This window comes from Dipodomys spectabilis, unplaced genomic scaffold (assembly GCF_019054845.1).
Source record: "Dipodomys spectabilis isolate Male_0828 unplaced genomic scaffold, ASM1905484v1 ptg000024l, whole genome shotgun sequence".
Lineage (NCBI taxonomy): Eukaryota > Metazoa > Chordata > Mammalia > Rodentia > Heteromyidae > Dipodomys > Dipodomys spectabilis.
This window is the reverse complement of record NW_024870701.1, coordinates 1,048,418-1,067,206: the sequence shown is the minus strand read 5'-3', so window position 1 is coordinate 1,067,206 and position 18,789 is coordinate 1,048,418. Positions and strand designations below refer to the sequence as shown.

General features: G+C 37.8%; 1 protein-coding gene and 1 pseudogene across 3 annotated transcripts in view; one reads left to right on the top strand and one right to left on the bottom strand.

Annotated features, from left to right (window-relative positions):
• Positions 1-3,629: 3,629 nt before the first annotated feature.
• On the top strand, positions 3,630-3,761 carry LOC122104477 (annotated as a pseudogene).
• Positions 3,762-10,688: 6,927 nt separating this feature from the next.
• Positions 10,689-18,789, bottom strand: part of Mettl4 (methyltransferase 4, N6-adenosine) — a 41,235-nt gene continuing 33,134 nt past the window's right edge. For all 3 annotated transcript variants that reach the window (XM_042675237.1, XM_042675240.1, XM_042675238.1), the window contains exon 10: positions 10,689-11,236. In XM_042675237.1, coding sequence (XP_042531171.1) covers positions 11,155-11,236 — 82 coding nt within the window. In that variant the 3' untranslated portion in view covers positions 10,689-11,154. The remainder of the gene's footprint in view (positions 11,237-18,789) is intronic.

Here is an 18,789-nt window from a genome sequence, read left to right as displayed (position 1 = left end):
TAGAAATCTGAGAAATGTTTTTTAAATACTAATTGTCTCTCACCCCTACAGATTCTGGCCTGCTTTTCTGGAAAGTTCTTAGTTATCTACAGTTTTACAAGTTCCTCAGATGGTTCTACTGTATAGCCAAAGTTGAGAACCATTTGATTAAATGATGTAAGATAACAAATAAGCATTTTAAGATGTTTTTCTTCTATCTATATCCAGTGCTCATTCAGGCAAAGATTGAACCACTCATAAGTATAGCCCTCTTTATGTAGACTTAAACACATGCTAATCTGTATACTGCAAAGCCTAAAGATTGGCAATGAAAATCATCTGTCAAAATTATACCATGAGAGCTGGAGATGTGGCTCACATAGTACAGCACCAGCCTAGCAGGCATGCAATCCTAAGTAAAATTTCAGTATTACCAAAAATTTATACTGGTGTCGAAGGCCCAAAATTATAAAGACAGAAGTGAGGCGCCAATGGCTCACGTCTGTAATCCTAGCTACTCAGGAGGCTGAGATTTGAGGATTGCGGTTCAAAGCCAGCCTGGGCAGGAAACTCTGTGAGACTCTTATCTCCAATAAACCACTAGAAAACCGGAAGTGGTGCTGTGGCTTAAGTGGTAGAGTGCTCGCCTTGAGCTGAAGAATGCACAGACAGCGCCCAGAGTTCAAGCCCCATGACCAACCAAAAAAAAAAAAAAATTATAAAGACAAATATTTACTTTGTTAAACCTTAAACTCTATTGCATCTCAATGGTCTCAATTAATAAAAGCTAAATCAATTTAAGTGAAAAACTGGAGAGAAGTGACAGGTGAACCTCAGTGGTGAAGTACTAGTCTAGCTTCAAAGACACACACACACACACACACACACACACACACACACACACACACACACACACACACACAAACCCCAGCATTCTGATGTCTTTCCCATTCCTTCAAGAGAAAAGTCCCAGACAACAAATAACTGCCCCAGATTAGATCACAAGCCAATCCTTAGAAATCTTAAAATATAGGGCTGGGAAGGTGGCTCAGTGGTAGAGCACTTGCCTTGCATGCATGAGGCCCTGGGTTTGATTCCTCAGCGCCACATAAGCAAAAAGAAAAAAACCAGAAGTGGTGCTGTGGCTCAAGTGGTAGAGCACTAGCCTTGAACTGAAGAGCTGAGGGACAGTGCCCAGGCCCAGAGTTCAGGCCCCATGACCAGATCCTCCCCCCCAAAAAAATCTTAAAATATTACTTATTTATAACTATAGCACTCAACAATCAAATTGAGTTTCAAAATATTAATAGGAATGAATATGTGGGGAAAGTAGAAATGAGAAGACCACTTTGGAGACCATATTTTGAGCAAATTTAACCTAATAGGAGATATAAAGATTGAATTATGGAAATAGTAAAAGGTCATATCAAGGACAAACTTTTGCCTGAAGGCATGAATTTCATTTGTTGTCTGAGGGCTGAAAGGGTCACAGAAGGATTTCAGCAAGGAATGAGATGATCATAATCAAAGATTACTTTGACATGTGGAGATAGATTAAAGAAAATAAGCTTTAAAAATAGAAACCAGTTAAAAAGAGATACCAGTTATACACATGAAAGAAATGTAAACTTGTACTAAGGCAATGGAAAGACAGAAATGGCTTCAAGGGAATTCAAGAGACGGTATTCTACAATAACTGGATGGGGTATGGGTTGCCCCAGTAGGGACATGATTCAGAATGACTCACTGATTTCTGGCTTGAGATGATTGAAGCAGAGATGCTGTCAACTAAGCTAATTCAGGAATGAAAGCCGTTTTGGAACAAAATAAATTATAAATTTAGTTTGATATATTAAATTCAAGTTATCTAGGATTTTAAAAATATCAACTCATAATGTAAACTCTGAGATAAACTTAATTATAAAGTTTGATGGGATTGCAAGAAACTGCAGAGCTTTTGCATGGCAAAGGACATAGCTAGCAAGATCAATAGAAAGCTCACGGATTGGGAGATCTTCACCAGACATACAACAGATAAGAGTTTCATATATAAATTATACTTGGAACTCAAAAAAATCCTCCAACAACAAATCCTCAAGGAAACAACTCCCCGATAAATAAGTGGGCTAAAGACTTAAAGAGAAATTTCTGTGAAGAGAAGAGGAAATAAGAATGGCCAATGTGTACACATGAAGAAATGCTCAACCTCTCTAGCCATAAAAGAAATGCAAATCAAATGAGCATTGAGCTTCCACCTCACACTATTTAGAATGGCTATAATCAAGAAATCTACTAACAACAGATGCTGGAGGAGATGTGGCCAGAAGGGAACCCTACTGCATTGTTGATAGGAGTGTAAACTTGTTCAATCACTTTGGATCGCAGTATGGAGTTTCCTCAAAAGACTCCACATAGAGCTCCCCTATGACCCAGCAATCCCACTTTTGGGCATTTACCCAAATGATCACAAACAAGATCATACTAAAGCTACTAGCACGACTATGCTTATTGCAGCATTATTTACCATAGCTAAGATATGAAACCAACCCAGATGCCCCTCAGTAGATGAATGGATCAGAAAATGTGGTATATATACACAATGGAATAATATGCCTCCATCAGAAAGAATGACATTGCCTCATTTGTTAGGAAATTGAAAGACTTGGGAAAAATTATATTAAGTGAAATAAGCCAGGCCCAAAGAAACATAGGTCCCATGATATCCCTTATTTGCAATAACTAGTATATGTCCGAGACAAGCAGCAAAGTTTAAAAGCTATGTACATACAACCAGATAAGATGAAGTTAAGCGAAATTAACCCCAAGATAGGGACACAAGTGGTTTTTTTTCTTTCTTGGTATTGTTTCTAACATATTTATAAGGTACCATGTCATTTTTTTTGTTGCATTGTATGTTCTTTCCCCATAGTATAATCCCTGTTTTCACTGCATTTGATGTCGGTATAATTTGGGGGGGAGGAAAGGAAAAACAAAATGTTTAAATAGGGATACAGGTTGACTCATTGTAACAATGAGATATACAAGACACTATGTTGAAAACAAACTTTACAACTTTGGCTGCGGTGGGGGGGATGTTGTTGTGTAGAGGTGGGAGGGAAGGGATGGTAGGGGTAAAACAAAGGAGAAGGCAACAATGCTTGATAAGAAATGTACTCATTACCTTGCTCATGTAACAGAAATCCCTCTCTACAGTATTTTAATAATAAAAACCTTATTTTATAAAAAAAACTTCCAGAAAACCAGAAGTGGCACTGTGGCTCAAGTGGTAGAGCATTCACTAAAGAGCTCAAGGGCAGCGCCCAGGCCCAGAATTCAAGCCCCATGACTGACCCTCCCCAAAAAAAAATTCATTGTATATTCCATAAAACTAAGTATGAGAAAGGGTAAATTGAAGGGGGATGAGAATATTGGAGGAGTGACCCTGATCAAAATGCTTTTTGTATTCCTAAACTGCTTTGTTATAATGGCACCTCCTTTGTACAACTTCTTAAAGATAATTTATTAAATTAATAAATGAGTTTTAAAAGAAAAAAATTTGAATGATGACTTTAAAAATTCAAGCAGTTCCCTCTGTACAGTATGTTCTCAAATAAAATAAAATAAAATTTAAAAAAAAAATTCAAGCAGTTAGCTTTGCACAGTGGCAGTATCGTAGCCAATGAGGTTTATCCAAGGCACGATTATTGCTAATTGAAAAATTTGAGCAGTTCACACCTGCAATCCCAAAACTCGGGCAACAAAGGCAGGAGGATTAGAAATTCATGACCAACCTGAGCTACATAGAGACACCTTACTTCAAAAATGAAGGGGAGGGAAGGGAACAACAGAATGGTAAGACAAAGGACAAAGGGGGAAACAATGCAACAGCAATATACACAAGACACTATGTTGGAAATGATCTGTACAATTTGAAGGGTAGGGGTGGGGAGGAGGGAAAGTAAAAGAACAATGAGGAAAGGTAAGAAATTTGAAAAGAAATGTACTCATTACCTTACTTATGTAACTGAAACCCCTCTGTACATCACCTTGGCAATAAAAAGGTAAAAAATAATGTTCAATCAGAAAAAAAATGAAGGGAGAGAGAGAATCTTTTTCTCAATGGCAGAGAGCCTGCCTACCATGAACAAAAACCTGAGTTTGATTTCCAGCACCACACAAAGAAAGAAAATAATCAGTAAAATCCTAATTAAATTATATTTTACATAATAACAGTTCTTACTAATATCTGTCTTTTAGAAATGTTTGTGAATTCCTTTAAGAAGTAGAACAAGCCAGGTACCAGTAGTTCATGCCTATAATCCTAGCTACTCAGGACGCTGAGATCTGAGGATCATGGTTCAAAACCAGCCTAGGCAGGAAAGTCTGTGACACTCTTATGTCCAATAAAGTACCAGAAAACCAGAAGTAACACTGTGGCTTAAGTGGTAGAGCTCTAGCCTCGAGCTAAAGAACTCAGGGACAGAGTCCAGGCCCAGAGTTCAAGCCCCACAACCGACAAAAAAAAAAAATAGGTAGAACACAGGTTGAGGTTTTTTTCTTAACTTTCCTGAAAAGAATTATTTGTATATAAATTTACAACTTGAAATATTATAGAATAGCTGTGGGGTTATAGTAAAATAATTAACGTTTTCCAATTAAAAAATATAGAAGGAAATCATTGTACTGAAGGAAGCCTTTCTCACTCTTAAAGAAAGTCTACTTTCTTGGGATGGCCTTTAACTGTCTCCCAATCATTATAATCTACTGTAACAGCTCTCTCTCAGGAAAGCTGTGAAGATTGTTGAAATGTTCTAACTTACTATTTCTGCAGCTCTGAATTCTCTGTTAACTCCCTCCCTCTAGAGGGAGAACAAAAAAGAATTCAATTTGAGACCTGTCACTGATAAAATAGTTAACCTCTCTGTACTTCCTTAGTAAAAGACAAATACTTTCCCCCATAGAGTTATGAGGAAAAATAAGGCACCCTATACAGCCATCCCTTGTAAACTGAAAAGTTGTATAAACATATTAAAATATTGAGTTTAGGAACTAAAGTTCCAGCTGTCTCCACAAAAGACCTCACTTCCCTACATTAACCTTCAGCTTAATGCAGCTTTCTCCATTACAACATTAAAATGTATTTACTGAGTTCCTATTATGTGTGATGTACTGTGCTAATAGCTAAAGATCCAATAGAGAATAATCAGGTAAGAAGATAAAAATTGTATGAGCTCAACTGTTCTATTGTATGTAACAGAATAGAACAACCTTGAGACATGTTGCATATAAGCATAGCCAAATGCTTACCATTCTTTAAACTTAAGCTTTTTTCCTCGTTTTTCTCTTTATATTGTTTTACTCTCCAAGAGGCAAACATGCCTTTCCTCTTATTAAAAGATTTTCAAGCTGGGTGCCAGTGGCTCACACCTGTAATCCTAACTACTCAGGAGACTGAGATTTGAGGATCACTGTTCAAAGCCAGCCCGGGCAGGAAAGTCCATGAGACTCTTATCTCCAATAAACCACCAGAAAACCAGAAGTGGCGCTGTGGTTCATGTGGTAGAGCATTAACCTTGAGCTGAAGTGCTGAGGGACAGTGCCTAGGCTCAGAGTTCAAGCCCCACAACCGACAAAAAAAAATTTTTCAAAGCACCAAACACTACAGATTAGAACATTGTGTCCTCAGAGACAATAAACCACTCAAGTCATCAATATATTTAAAGTCATAGTGTAGTGTAATAAACATATTATATTTCTTAGTCTTAATGAATGGGAAAATTTACAAACATCTTAAGACCTCGATTCCTCCCTTAACTGCCTAACTCCATAGCAACCCATATAAGCAAATTTCAGGTCCTAAGGTCTTCAGACCACCTATGTGGCAGGGTTAGATGGATCATGTGGGAAAGCAAAGACCACTTTGTCTAGGCTAGAGTTAGTCTCCATTTATATTTTGGACCCTCATACACACACCCATAGTGCCTGGTAGGTTTTTCAATAGTGTCCTCTTACGTGAAAGAGGAGTTAGTCTCAGACCTTTCTTACCAGCTATATTAAATAAACTAGAAGAGAGACCAGTGGAAGCTAGGAGAGGGAGAGGGAAAGTTCCAACAGATGACTATTACCCCCAATAATCATGTTGTAAAAAAATCACTTTTAACTTCTTTTTTGGGGGGGGGAGGGGGTCCGGTCCTGGGGCCTGAACTCTGGGCCTGGGCGCTGTCCCTCAGCTCTTCAGCTCCAGGCTAGTGCTCTACCACTTGAGCCACAGCACCACTTCCGGCTTTTTTCTTTTTGCTTATGTGGTGCTGAAGAATCGAACCCAGGGCCTCATGCATGCAAGGCAAGTGCTCTACCACTGAGCCACCTTCCCAGCCCCTCCCTCTTTTTGTCAGTTGTGGGGCTTGAACTCTGGGCCTGGGCACTGTCCCTCAGCTCTTCAGCTCAAGGCTAGCACTCTACCACTTGAGCTACAGTACTACTTCTGGTTTTTCTGGTGGTTAATTGTAGATAAGTGTGTCACAGACTTTCCTGCCCGGGCTGGCTTTGAACAGCAATCCTCAGATCTTAGCCTCTTAAGTAGCTAGGATTACAGGCATGAGACATCGGCGCCCAGCTTCTTTTTATTATTTTTTAATACAAAGGTTTCAATTCCATAAGTCAGGTTTGAGTACAGTGCATCTTGATCAATGTTGCCTCTTCTGTAGAGTTCTCCCTTATTTTTCCCCATTCCTACACTCAAAAAGTGTAGTTCAATTTTTACTTAATTTACACTGAATATAATGAAAGTTCTTATCCTTTTTTAGCTCATTTCAAGGGACTCAGAGGACATACTTTCCCTCCTGAATACTGTACCTCCCAAAAATAACTTTAATAACTTGAATTGATTCTAAAGATTACAGTTGGAGAATAATTGATATCAATAAGTTAATAGAAAAGTTCACTTTTAAACCTACTAAATTGCAGTAAAGAAAAATAAAACCTACAAATAGCAACTATGGAGATTACTACGAATTTTCCTGTGTCTTTGCCTACTAGAAATTTGTCCTTGACTCCAGTTGGGGTTTCCTTACAATTAAAATGAGATCTGTAGGTCAGCCTTCTATCTCCAAAATCCCATTCCTTTTACTTATGCTATAAGAGGGTCTACTGAGTTCCATCTATTTGCAACTTGGAAGCTTATTCATTTTAATTTCAGGTTCATGACAGGATTTCCAACATATTTAAGACTGGTTGGCTTACCTCTTAATAAGTAGATCTTCTCAGGCACATCATGAACAAATATAAAAAGGAGAAAATGGAAACAATGAAATTAAGAGTTGAGCAGAGACAAAATTATCCATAAACACTCAAGCCATTGCTATAGTACTGTAATCATAAATTCAGTAACAGAAAAAGAATGACTAATAATGTTCTTCTTTCTCCTACTGAGATTACTATTTAAGTCCTGCCACAGCCATTCACCTTCTTTGTTTGGCCTACCAATGACCACCTCCATCATTCCCATCCCACTCCACACCCCTATGGAGTCTCACAAGTGTTCCTGTAAGAAACAAATCCAAGATACTAACACCTAAGCCTATTCACGTCTTAGCCATTTCAGTTCGACTATCTTTAAGTCAAATTTGAGATGGTGGGACACTATAAGTACATAATCATTTGAGGATAAGATCAATTAGGATCCATCTATCCAAATTAAATTATATATTCTAAGAAGACTATCTTCTCCGTTGTATCAAATCAGCCCCTGCCATCTGTTCTTAGACTACCTAGCTATTGACTCTGACTGAACAAGTCAAGCAACTTCTTTTGATCTCAGCTTTTCTTATCTGACAATTAAAGGGAGATTGGTCTGTCACTGGGGAAAAAAAAAAAGTACTTGAGACAAAGGAAGATACTCTTAGGAGAGGAACACAAAGGCATAATGCCTATGTGCATCAAATGAACTCCAGGACATGAATACAAGTTTTTCTTTGTTGTTTTTGCTTTCTTTTTGTCTTGTTTGTTTATCTGTATTTGGGAGGGTAAGGGAGCACAGAAATGGAGGGACCAAGGGTGAAAATACGCAGCAATGGTACTTACTAGACACTATGTTGAAAATGAACTTGATGGTGGAGATGAGAGGGGGAAAACTGGGAGAGAGTGAGGGAAGGGGTGACATTATCAAAAAGAAATGTACTCTTTACTTGACTTATGTAACTGTAACCCCTTTGTATATCAACTTGATAATAACAATAAAAAGGGAAATAAAAACGAAAATAAATTACCGACAAAAAATTACCTGAGAAAAATCAACTTAAAGAAGGAAATATTTACTATAGTTCATTGTTTCAGAAGTTTCAATCCGGTCACTTAACTGCAATGCTTTGGAGCTAAAAATAAGGCCAAAATATCATGGAAGAAAAGTACATGGTAGGAAAAGTTGCTCACTTTCATGGTATCTAAGACATAGAAGGGGCCAGCAATAAGATATAGAGACTGATTAACAACTTTATTTTTTTTGGAAAATAGAAAAGGAGAACATTTTCTAATTCCTAATATGAGGCCAGTATTACACTGGTTCCAAAAGTCTCTGGTTTGGGCAGAACAAAAGAAGAAAGGAGGGAGGAAACAAATCTGAGTATATAAGAGAGAGAGAGAGAGAGAGAGAGAGAGAGAGAGAGAGAGAGAGAGATTACCCAGGTAGACTCAATCTGATTACCAAACCTTTAAAAGCTGAGAATTTTTTCCACAGGGTAACATAATAGGGTATTGAAGAGATTTAATGGATGAGAGGAGCTGGGTGCTACTATGGCTTTGAAGATGATCATGTGCAAGGACTTGAGAGCAGCCTCTTGAAGCTACAAATCCAAGCCAACAGCCAAAAGCAGAATAGAATTCTATCTATCTGAAGGAGCTTGAAAACGAATTCTTGCCTTGTTCCTTACCTGTAGTCCTAGCTACTCAGGAGGCTGAGATATGAAGACTGAGTTTCAAAGTCAACCAGCTCAGGATAGTCTGAAAGACTCTGATCTCCAAATAACCACACAAAAAAGCTAGATATGGGGGCTGGGAAGGTGGCTCAGTGGTAGAGGACTTGCCTTGCATGCTCGAGGCCCTGGGTTCAATTCCTCAGCACCATATAAGAAAAAAGCCGGAAGTGGCGCTGTGGCTCAAGTGGGAGAGCGCTAGCCTTGAGCTGAAGAGCTGAGGGACAGCGCCCAGGCCCAGAGTTCAGGCTCCACTACCAGGAAAAAAAAAAAAAAGCTAGATATGGAGCTGTGGCTCAAGTGATAAGAGTACTAGTCTTGAGCACAAAGCCCAAAGACAGCACCTAGAACCTGAGTTCAAGCCCCAAGACCTGCATCAAATAAACCAAAAAATAAAATAAAATAATAAAAGGAATTCTTCCCTAGAACCTACAAATAAGAGCCTATTTGTAGTGCTAGGCAGCACCTTTATTTTTACCTTTAAGATGCTAAACAGTAAACCTAGACTGTACTGTTTGAAATTTCTGACCTTAAAAAATAAAAGGTAATAATTGGTTCTAATTTAGGCCATTATGATTGTGGTAATTTGTTATATCAGCAATGGAAAACTACTATATTAATGGGTAACTGTGGTAGACCCATATAATCAAGTACTAGTCAGCAACAAAAAGGAACATATTGTTGTCCAGCACTGATCGTTCATGACTGTAACCTTACTCCAGAAGCTGAGATCTAAGGATCATGGTTGAAAGCTAGCTCAAGCAGGAAAGTATGTGAGACTGATCTCCAATAAAGTATTCAGAAAAAGCCAGAAGTGGCACTATGTCTCAAGTGGTAGAGCACTAGCTTTGAGCAAAATGAATCTCAGGAACAGAGCCCAGGCCCTGAGTTCAAGCCCCAGGATTAGCACAAAAAAAATTTACAAAAACAAATTATGCCAAGTTAAAAGAAAGAAAAGACTGGATATTATACTATTTCATCCCCATAAAATTCTAGAAAATGCATACAATCTGTAATACAGAAAACAGATCATAATTACATGGAATGGAATAGAAGGGGCAATTAAGGAAAAATGGATTATAAAGAGCCATGAGAAATTTTTGAGTAGTGATAGTTATGTTTATTATCTTATTTGAGATGGTGGGTTCATGGATGTATCCCCAAGTTAAAAGTCATTAAACAAAGCATTTTAAATATGTATGATTTATTTAATAGTAGAGAATGGCCAGGTACTAGTAGCTCATACTTGTAATCTTAGCTACTTAGGAGGCTGAGTTCAGAGCATCTCAATTTAAAACCAGCCCAGACAGAAAAGACCTCAAGATTCTGCCCCCAAAATAACCATCAAGAAGCTAGACTGGAGTCATGATTCAAGTAATAGAGCACCAGCCATGAACAAGTAAGCTGTGTAAGCATATGAGACCCTGTGCTGAAGCTCCAGTACAAGCTTAAACACAAATACAAAAGCTTTTGAAATCTTCAATAATTTTTACTTCTAGTTCTATTAAATTAACAAAAATTTGTGTATTGAGCATAGAATCAGTGGAAACAGGTGAAAAAATACAGCAGAGGGGCCCATCGACTGCAATGGACATTGATGAAAGTGAACTTAGCAACTCAAGGGCAGTAATGGGAGGGAGGGAATGAGAAAGAGGGAATAGCTGATACTAAGCAAAAGGAAAGAAATGTACATGTCACCCGATTTGTAAAAAAATAGTTTATTGTTAAAGGTCATAGAGTTATAAGCAATGTAGATTAAGATAATGATGACTACCATTGTGAAGATTAAAACATGTTTGTGACTTAAAGAAAAGTAAAACAACAACAACAACAAAAATTTGTGTATTAACTGCTAAGTCTCTAGGTAAACAATTTTTTTTAAGGTTTACCCATCTAAAGGACCTAATTCCTTTAAATTCTTCTGAACCAGGATGTTTAATCAGCACGTTAGCTGCCTATTGTCTGTTAACTACATTCTAGTCACTAACTGGAGTTTAGAAATAAACTAAATTTAACATTTCTCATGTTGCTTCATATTCTCTAAAAGATCTGCTTCCCTGAACTTTTGCAATACTTTCTACCTGTTCCACTGCTCAGTCTCTGACTGCATATTCTGATTTATTATGCTCTACTAACTTCTTACAGGAGTCTGTCAATTCAATTAATTGAAAGATACTTGAAAGCCAAGAGTCAATTCATTTGTCCATTAAATATTGGCAGTTCCAATATGTTGATGCGAGAAACAATTTAATTTTCCCTCTGCTTTTCCAAGTCCTTGGGCAAGGCCCCTGTAACAAAAAAAAAAGAAAAGAAAAGCAGATTAACAAAAAGAAAACTAACTGAAGTTTACTATAACATGTATATCTCAACATACATAAGAAATATCCAAGGAATGAGTAATTTTCAAAGAGGTAGATTAAGCACTCTGGCCTGTAGAAACACCTTCAGCAAATAATCAATTTTTAAAATAACAAGACAAAGGAAAAGGACTTTGAGTCCCACATACCAGCAAATTGTAGGAAGATATACGTATGGATAACTAATGGCAAATAAAGCTCCTAAAGTCTGTTATGTAGATTCCTCTAGAACTTCTAAACCAGGAAAGGACTATAGTCCACCTCAGTCTGGGAAAAGCTCCTGTCCTTTCTGTTAGAGAAGGGAGGAGGGACACCACTGTAAATTCATGCCCTGCTTTTAGACAAACAGGGAAAATGTCTGGAGCTTTTGTTGCTTCTGCCTCAGTTGTCATCACTCAAAATAATCCTCATTCCAAAGACATATTTTGTAGTGGAAGATTCTTCTGCCTATTACGGGTTTGAGAAAAAAATATAAAATGGTCCCACCTTCCATAATCTACTGAAGGAAGAAATATGTAGATACCATCTGTGAGCTGAGCAATGGCTGGAAGTCTCAAGGGCAGCCATCTACAGCCTGAACATTGAACTATCCTTCCTTCATCTTATAACCATGTCTACCAATGAATATACTAACTGTCCCATTGCATATCTTAACAGACTCAAGAACAAAGGCACACAAAGTTCAGAAATGAAGTAGCATCAAGTAGAAATTAATGGAGAGCTGGGGAAAGCTGAGAAAGATGACCAGATGTTAGAAGGAGAAGTATCATTTCATGATGATGCTCCTCCACTGCAGAAAAACCACAATAATCAGCACACTGTGAATTGTGCTGTTCATGACATTGCCAAAGGCATAAATAGCAACAATTTGGAACACCAGCTCCAAGCTACTCAAGCAGCTAGGAAATTGTTTTCTAGGGTAAACATTCCCCCATAGACAACATAACCGTGGCTGGTTTGATTTTACTTTTTGTTTCTGTGTTGGTTACCTTTCTTATTGCTGGGACTAAATGTCTGACATAAATAACTTAAAAAGAGATTTATTTTAGCACATAGTTTCAGAGGTTACAGCCCATGATGACAGAGAGAGCTTGGCAGATCAGAGCAGCACACATCATAGCCAAAAAGCAGAGAAGAGTAGGTCTGGCTTTCTCCTTTTCTTTTTTATCCCAGCTGTGCCTTCACCCTATAGGAATGGTGCCACCCACATTCAGGGAAGATATCCCTTCTTTGTGAATCTTCTCTGGAAAGAAACTCACAGGTATAATAAGAAGTATACTTTACTGATCTCTTAGGCACATTTCAATCCACCTACATTAACTGTCAAAGTTACTCATCATGGCTTCATTCTTGGACAGAATTTATTGTAGTCCTAATTGGTTCAAATGTGGCTGGGCACTCACTAGCATCATTTCTAGGACATCAGATGATGTCAGGTGGATACAGTGCATTCCCAGCATTCATTTCTCTGCTGGCAACTGGTCATGTTCATGTCAGTGAAGAAGCTGTATAGGATTGGGGGAATATTGCAAGTGATGCTTATCAAGTATGGTATAGTACCACTAACCTTCTGTGAGATCTTCTTGCAGTTTCTGATATGTGAAATAATGTAATTGTTTTAAGTAGCTTTACCTGGATACCTTCAAGTCACTGTTTTACTTTTTACAAAAAAAAAATCTTTTTGGTGAACAAATTCTTCCTATTTTGTCTCTGACATCACAATGATCTAGAAGTACTACCTAATAACCATGCAAACATTTCAGTGAATGTGCTGATATGGTTGGGAAAACAGGAATTACACTCATCTTGAAAAGATTCTAGGAGCTACTGCATTGCCAATTGTCTCTTATGCACTAAGAGCCATAGGGAATATTATCACTGCAATATATGAGCAGACTGTGATAGATGCAGGTGCAGTTGTCATCTTTTCAAACCTGCCAACTAATCTCCAGACAAAATATTCAGTAAAAACAAACAAGCAAACAAACAAAAACTACAAAGACCATGTCAAACATCACAACTGGCCATCAGAATCAGAGACAATAAGTTGGGAATCACAAATTATCCCATTTCTATTGGCATTTTCCTTTAATATTTTTCCAAGTCTTTCCATTTCCTTATGCATGGGGTGATGTCATTCTTTCCGATGGATGCATAGAATTCCATTGTATATATACCACATTTTTCTTGACCCATTTATCTACTAAGGGGCATCTAGGCTGATTCTATATCTTAACTATGGTAAATAATACTGCAATGAACATAGTTGTGCTGATAGCTTTAGTGTGGCCTTGTTTGTGGTCATTTGATTAAATACCCAGGAGTGGAATTACTGGGTCATAAAGGAGTTCTATGTTTAGTCTTTTAAGGAACCTCCATAGTGTTAGCATTCTAAGGCAGACTTTAAACCCAAAGGGAGGCTATATGGCTTGTGTACAATTAATTACACAACAGGTGGAACAGTTGAACAGATTGTTTACCTCCTTTACAATGACATAATGAAACCACTGGTGAATTACTGAACAGCTAAAAAAATACCAAGACCATTATTATTATTATAGTTCTTTGGGGTTTATTGTGTGTGTGTGTGTGTGTTGCTGGCGTTTCAATTCAGGGCCTTGTACTTGGCAGGCAGGTTCTCTACCACTGAGCTATGCCTCCAGTCCTAATTCTGGTTATTCTGGATGCCATTTCAAAAAGCTTTCAGGCTGCTGAGAACCTGGATAAAGCCAAGAGACTTAGTATAATACTTAAAGACTGTGTCGGTTGAGCCAAATGAAGCTCTATAAACCCATAAAAATGGGTTTGTGTATGAGGCTTCATTAAGCTTGACTGAGAAGTATTTCTCAGTAGAGCAAGATCAAAATGTTGTGCTACAACTATGTTTATCACAGCATTATTCACCATAGCTAAAATATGGAACCAACCCAGATGCCCCTCAGTAGATGAATGGATCAAGAAAATGTGGTATATATACACAATGGAATTCTATGTCTCCATCAGAAAGAATGACATTGCCCCATTTGTTAGGAAATGGAAAGGCTTGGAAAAAATTATATTAAGTGAAGTAAGCCAGGCCCAAAGAAACATAGGTCCCATGGTTTCCCTTATTTGCAATATCTAGTATATGTCTGAGTCAAGCAGAAAAGATCAGATAAGGTGATGTTAGGGAAATGAACCCTAAGATATGTATTCAAATGTTTTTTTTTCTTTCATGTGATTGTTTCTAACACATTTATAAGATTATTTCTTTGAGGCTAGCATTGTTTGCACAAAAAGTCGGTGATTCTCTCCCCCAAATAGTAATGAAATTACGTCTGTTGAGTCAACTTTTTATGTCATCTTATAATAAAAGCTGAAAAAAAACCTTTGTTTCTATTTATAAAAAAAATGCTTTTCTATATGTACCCTTGATAACAGATTTTGAAGAAATCATGTAAGATGATAAAGCATTTGAATGGTACAGTAGATGTAAAAGAAATTCAGTTTAAAGAACATTTGTTTTTACATTAAATGTTTATTAGAAATCAAAAAAAAAAAGATTATTTCTTTGTTGCTTTGTATGTCCCTCCCCCCACAGCATAAGCTCTGCTTTCACTGTATTTGATGTCAGTATAATTTGTGGAGGGGAAGGGGAAAAACAAATCGTTTAAATCATTTAAATCGTTTAAATCGTGGACCCATTGCAACAATCAGATGTACAAGTCATTATGTCGAAAACAAATTTTACAACTTTGGTACAGGGGGGTGGGGAGGATTGGGTGAGGATGCGGGGGGGGGGGGAGGGGGGGGGGAGGTGGGAGGATGGGAAGGGATGGGAAGGGGAAACAAAGGAGGAGGCTACAATGCTTGATAAGAAATGTACTCATTATCTTGCCCATATAATTGTAACCCCTCTGTACAGTATTTTCACAATAAAAAAAAAAAAGAAACATAGGTTCCATAGTTTCCCTTATTTGCAATAACTAGTATATGTCTAAGACAAGCAGAAAAGGTCAAAAGCTATGTACATATGACCATATAAGACGATGCTAAGCAAAATGAACCCCAAGATAGGGACAAAAGGTTTTATCTTTGTTGCTGTTGTTTTTAATGTACTTATAATGTACTGTGTGATTTTTTTTGTTTCTTTTGCACATTCTTCCCCCATGGTATAGCCCGTTTTCACTGTATTTGATACTGGTGCCCTGCATCTTGTATATACATTTAATTTGGGTAAGAGAAGGGAAATAACAAAATGCTGAAATAAGGATACAGGTTGACCCATTATAACAAAGAGATGTACAAGACACTATGTTGAAAATGAACTTTACAACTTGGGGGGGGGGAGTGGTGAGGACTTGGGGAGGTGGGGAGGGAAGGGATGGTGGGAGAAAAACAAAGGAGGAGGTAACAATGCTCGATAGGAAATGTACTCATTACCTTACTCATGTAACTGTAACCCCTCTGTACAGTATCTTTACAGTAAAAAATATATATTTAAAAAAGATGTCAAAGTTCAGAGCTCATATTCCACATGGTTTACATAAAGTGTATTGTGGTTATAGTTTGCAGAGTAGCCTTCTGTTCAGTGAAGAGCCTAATAATTAAACAAGTATTAGAAACAAGGTCCAGAGGTGGCACAAAAAGAAGCTAAGCTGACACCAGAACTTCTTCCACTTGAACAGAGGACACACTTAATGAACATTCATTCTCTCTCTCTCTCTCTCTCTCTCTCTCTGGACCAATATTCATGATACAAAGAAAAATGTCCAAAAACCTGGTAAGGATAAAATGCTTCTACAAACTATAAAAACTAGTACTACAAAAGCTGAAAAGAATTTAAGGTTACAAAAGTTCATTTGAAAATTAGTACATATTTCCTTTAAAATACTTTTACAAAACAAAATTACCTTTTTGGATATTTATTTTTATTTCAATTTTATTGTTAAGGTTATGTACAGAGGGGTTACTGTTACACACATAAGGTATTGAATACATTCCTTGTCAAACATTGTTACCCCTCCCTCATTTTTCTCCCACTTTCCATCTCTCCCTAATGCCCCCCAATTTGTAAAGTTCATTTCCAACATGTTGTCTTGTGAGTATCGGTTACACCCTCAAAGAATAAGCAAACTTCAAAAATAACAATTTTTTTCTTTTAAACAAAATCAGGAAATAAACTGACAAGCTTGTCAAGAGTCGTTTTCAGTTTAATGTTTTCCTTAGTAGATAAATATGTATAAACAACTAATAAGAATTATAACAACTGCTTAAAAGTTGCTTTTACTGGACTCATAAAATAACTGGGCTCATAAATTAACATCCACTTTGTACCTATGTCCTTTTTCCTTGATCCATTCTCTCCTAAAGTCACATTGCAACCATCTTGGAATCTGGGAAAGGCTGGATCACCTACCAGATGTCAATAACTAACTCATTACAACAAGGTCCCATATGACCAATCATGAGACACCTGTATCATCAAACAAGCCACCTCTAAACATATCTGTGACTTGGAACTGTTTAAATTATGCATAGCTTCTCACTCCATGCCCCCAATTCTCCTAATTTGACCTATAGCAAATGTCTATATCCCTAAAGACAGCTGAAGATGTACTGAAGTGCTTTTTTTTGTTTTGGGGGGTTTTTTGGTCAGTCGTGGGGCCTGGGTGCTGTCCCTCAGCTCTTCAGCTCAAAGCTAGCACTCTACCACTTGAGCCACAGGGCCACTTCCAGTTTTTTCTGCTTATGTGGTGCTGAGGAATTGCACCCAGGACCTCAGACCTCATGAATGCAAGGCAAGTACCACTGAGCCACCTTCCCAGCCCTCAAGTGTTTTCTTAGTATGACTACATTTAATAAATCTCCTTACTCTGTCCTTTACCATGTCTATTTATTTGACATATAGAAATTAGTAGCTAGATCTGACATGTAGAACTACTAGAGTTTGAGCACGGGATCAAACTATGATTTTATAAGTGATTTCTCAAAAGCTAAAGAAGACAGATACAATAAATTCTACATTGTATGGTTATATTTATACAAAATTGTTTAAAAAGTAAAACTAATGATGGAAAGCAAATCACTATTTTTCAGGGGCCAAGAATAGATGGGGGAGGGGGGGCTGGGAAGGTGGCTCAATGGTAGAGTGCTTGCCTTGCATGCATGAAGCCCTGGGTTCGATTCCTCAGCACCACATAAGCAAAAAGAAATAAGCCGGAAGTGGCGCTGTGGCTCAAGTGGTAGAGCTCTAGCCTTGAGCTGAAGAGCTGAAGGACAGTTCCCATGCCCAGAGTTCAGGCCCCACCACCAGACCCCCCCCCAAAAAATAGATGGAGGGGACTGACTTCAAGGAAGTTTGGGGAACAAAAAGAATGTTCTATATTATGATTATGGTAGTAATCAATGTATGTTTTTAAAACTCACTTAACCCTACAACGGAAATTGGAAAATTTTATTACATAAAAACTACACTTCACAAGGGAAAGGGTGACACTGTCCAAAAAGAAATGCACTCTTTACCTGACTTACATAATTTTAACCCTTCTGTACATGATCTTTTTTTTTTGGAGGTCTTTTTTTTTTTTTTGCTTATGTGGTGCTGAGGAATCAAACCAGGGCCTCATGCATGCAAGGCAAGCGCTCTACCATTGAGCCACCTTCCCAGCCCTGTACATGATCTATATACTGACAATTTTTTAAAAATTTAAAAAATTAAACTTCAACTTGAAAAAAGGTAACATAATAAATGAGCTTTTATTTACTTATTTATTTTTTTGAACTCTAGGCGTTCTCAGCTCTTCAGCTCAAGGTGAGTGCTCTACCACTTGAGTCACAGCAGCACTTGTGGTTTTCTGAGCGGTTTATTGGAGATGAGAGGCTCAAGGAGTTTCCTGCCTGGGCTGGCTTTGAACCGCAATCCTCAGATCTCAGACTCCTGAGTAGCTAGGATTACAGGAGTGAGCCACTGATGAGAATGTTTTTCCAATTTATTTCATTCAAAATATTTTACTTAATAGGACCTGGGTTATATATAGCTCCATGGCAGAGTACATGCCTATCAAGAGTGAAACCCTTGTTAGCACCACCAAAAGAAAAAAGAAAAAAATTATACAATATAAAAATACTTTGGGGGCTGGGAAGGTGGCTCAGTGGTAGAGCACTTGCCTTGCATGCCTGAGGCCCTGGGTTCAATTCCTCACCACCACATAAGCAAAAAGAAAAAAGCCGGAAGTGGCGCTGTGGCTCAAGTGGTAGAGCGCTAGCTAGCCTTGAGCTGAAGAGCTGAGGGACAGCACCCAGGCCCAGAGTTCAGGCCCCATGACCGACCAAAAAAAAAGAAAATACATCATCGTACAAAAACAAGCAAAATGAAGTACTTGAAAAGTGATCTTGAATGCAATTAAAGCCCTCAGAAACTGTTGTATAAACTCATTACTCTGATGGAATATTTGGCAGGTCACTGGATACTTTTCCAAGAATATAAAATTATGCCAGAGGCT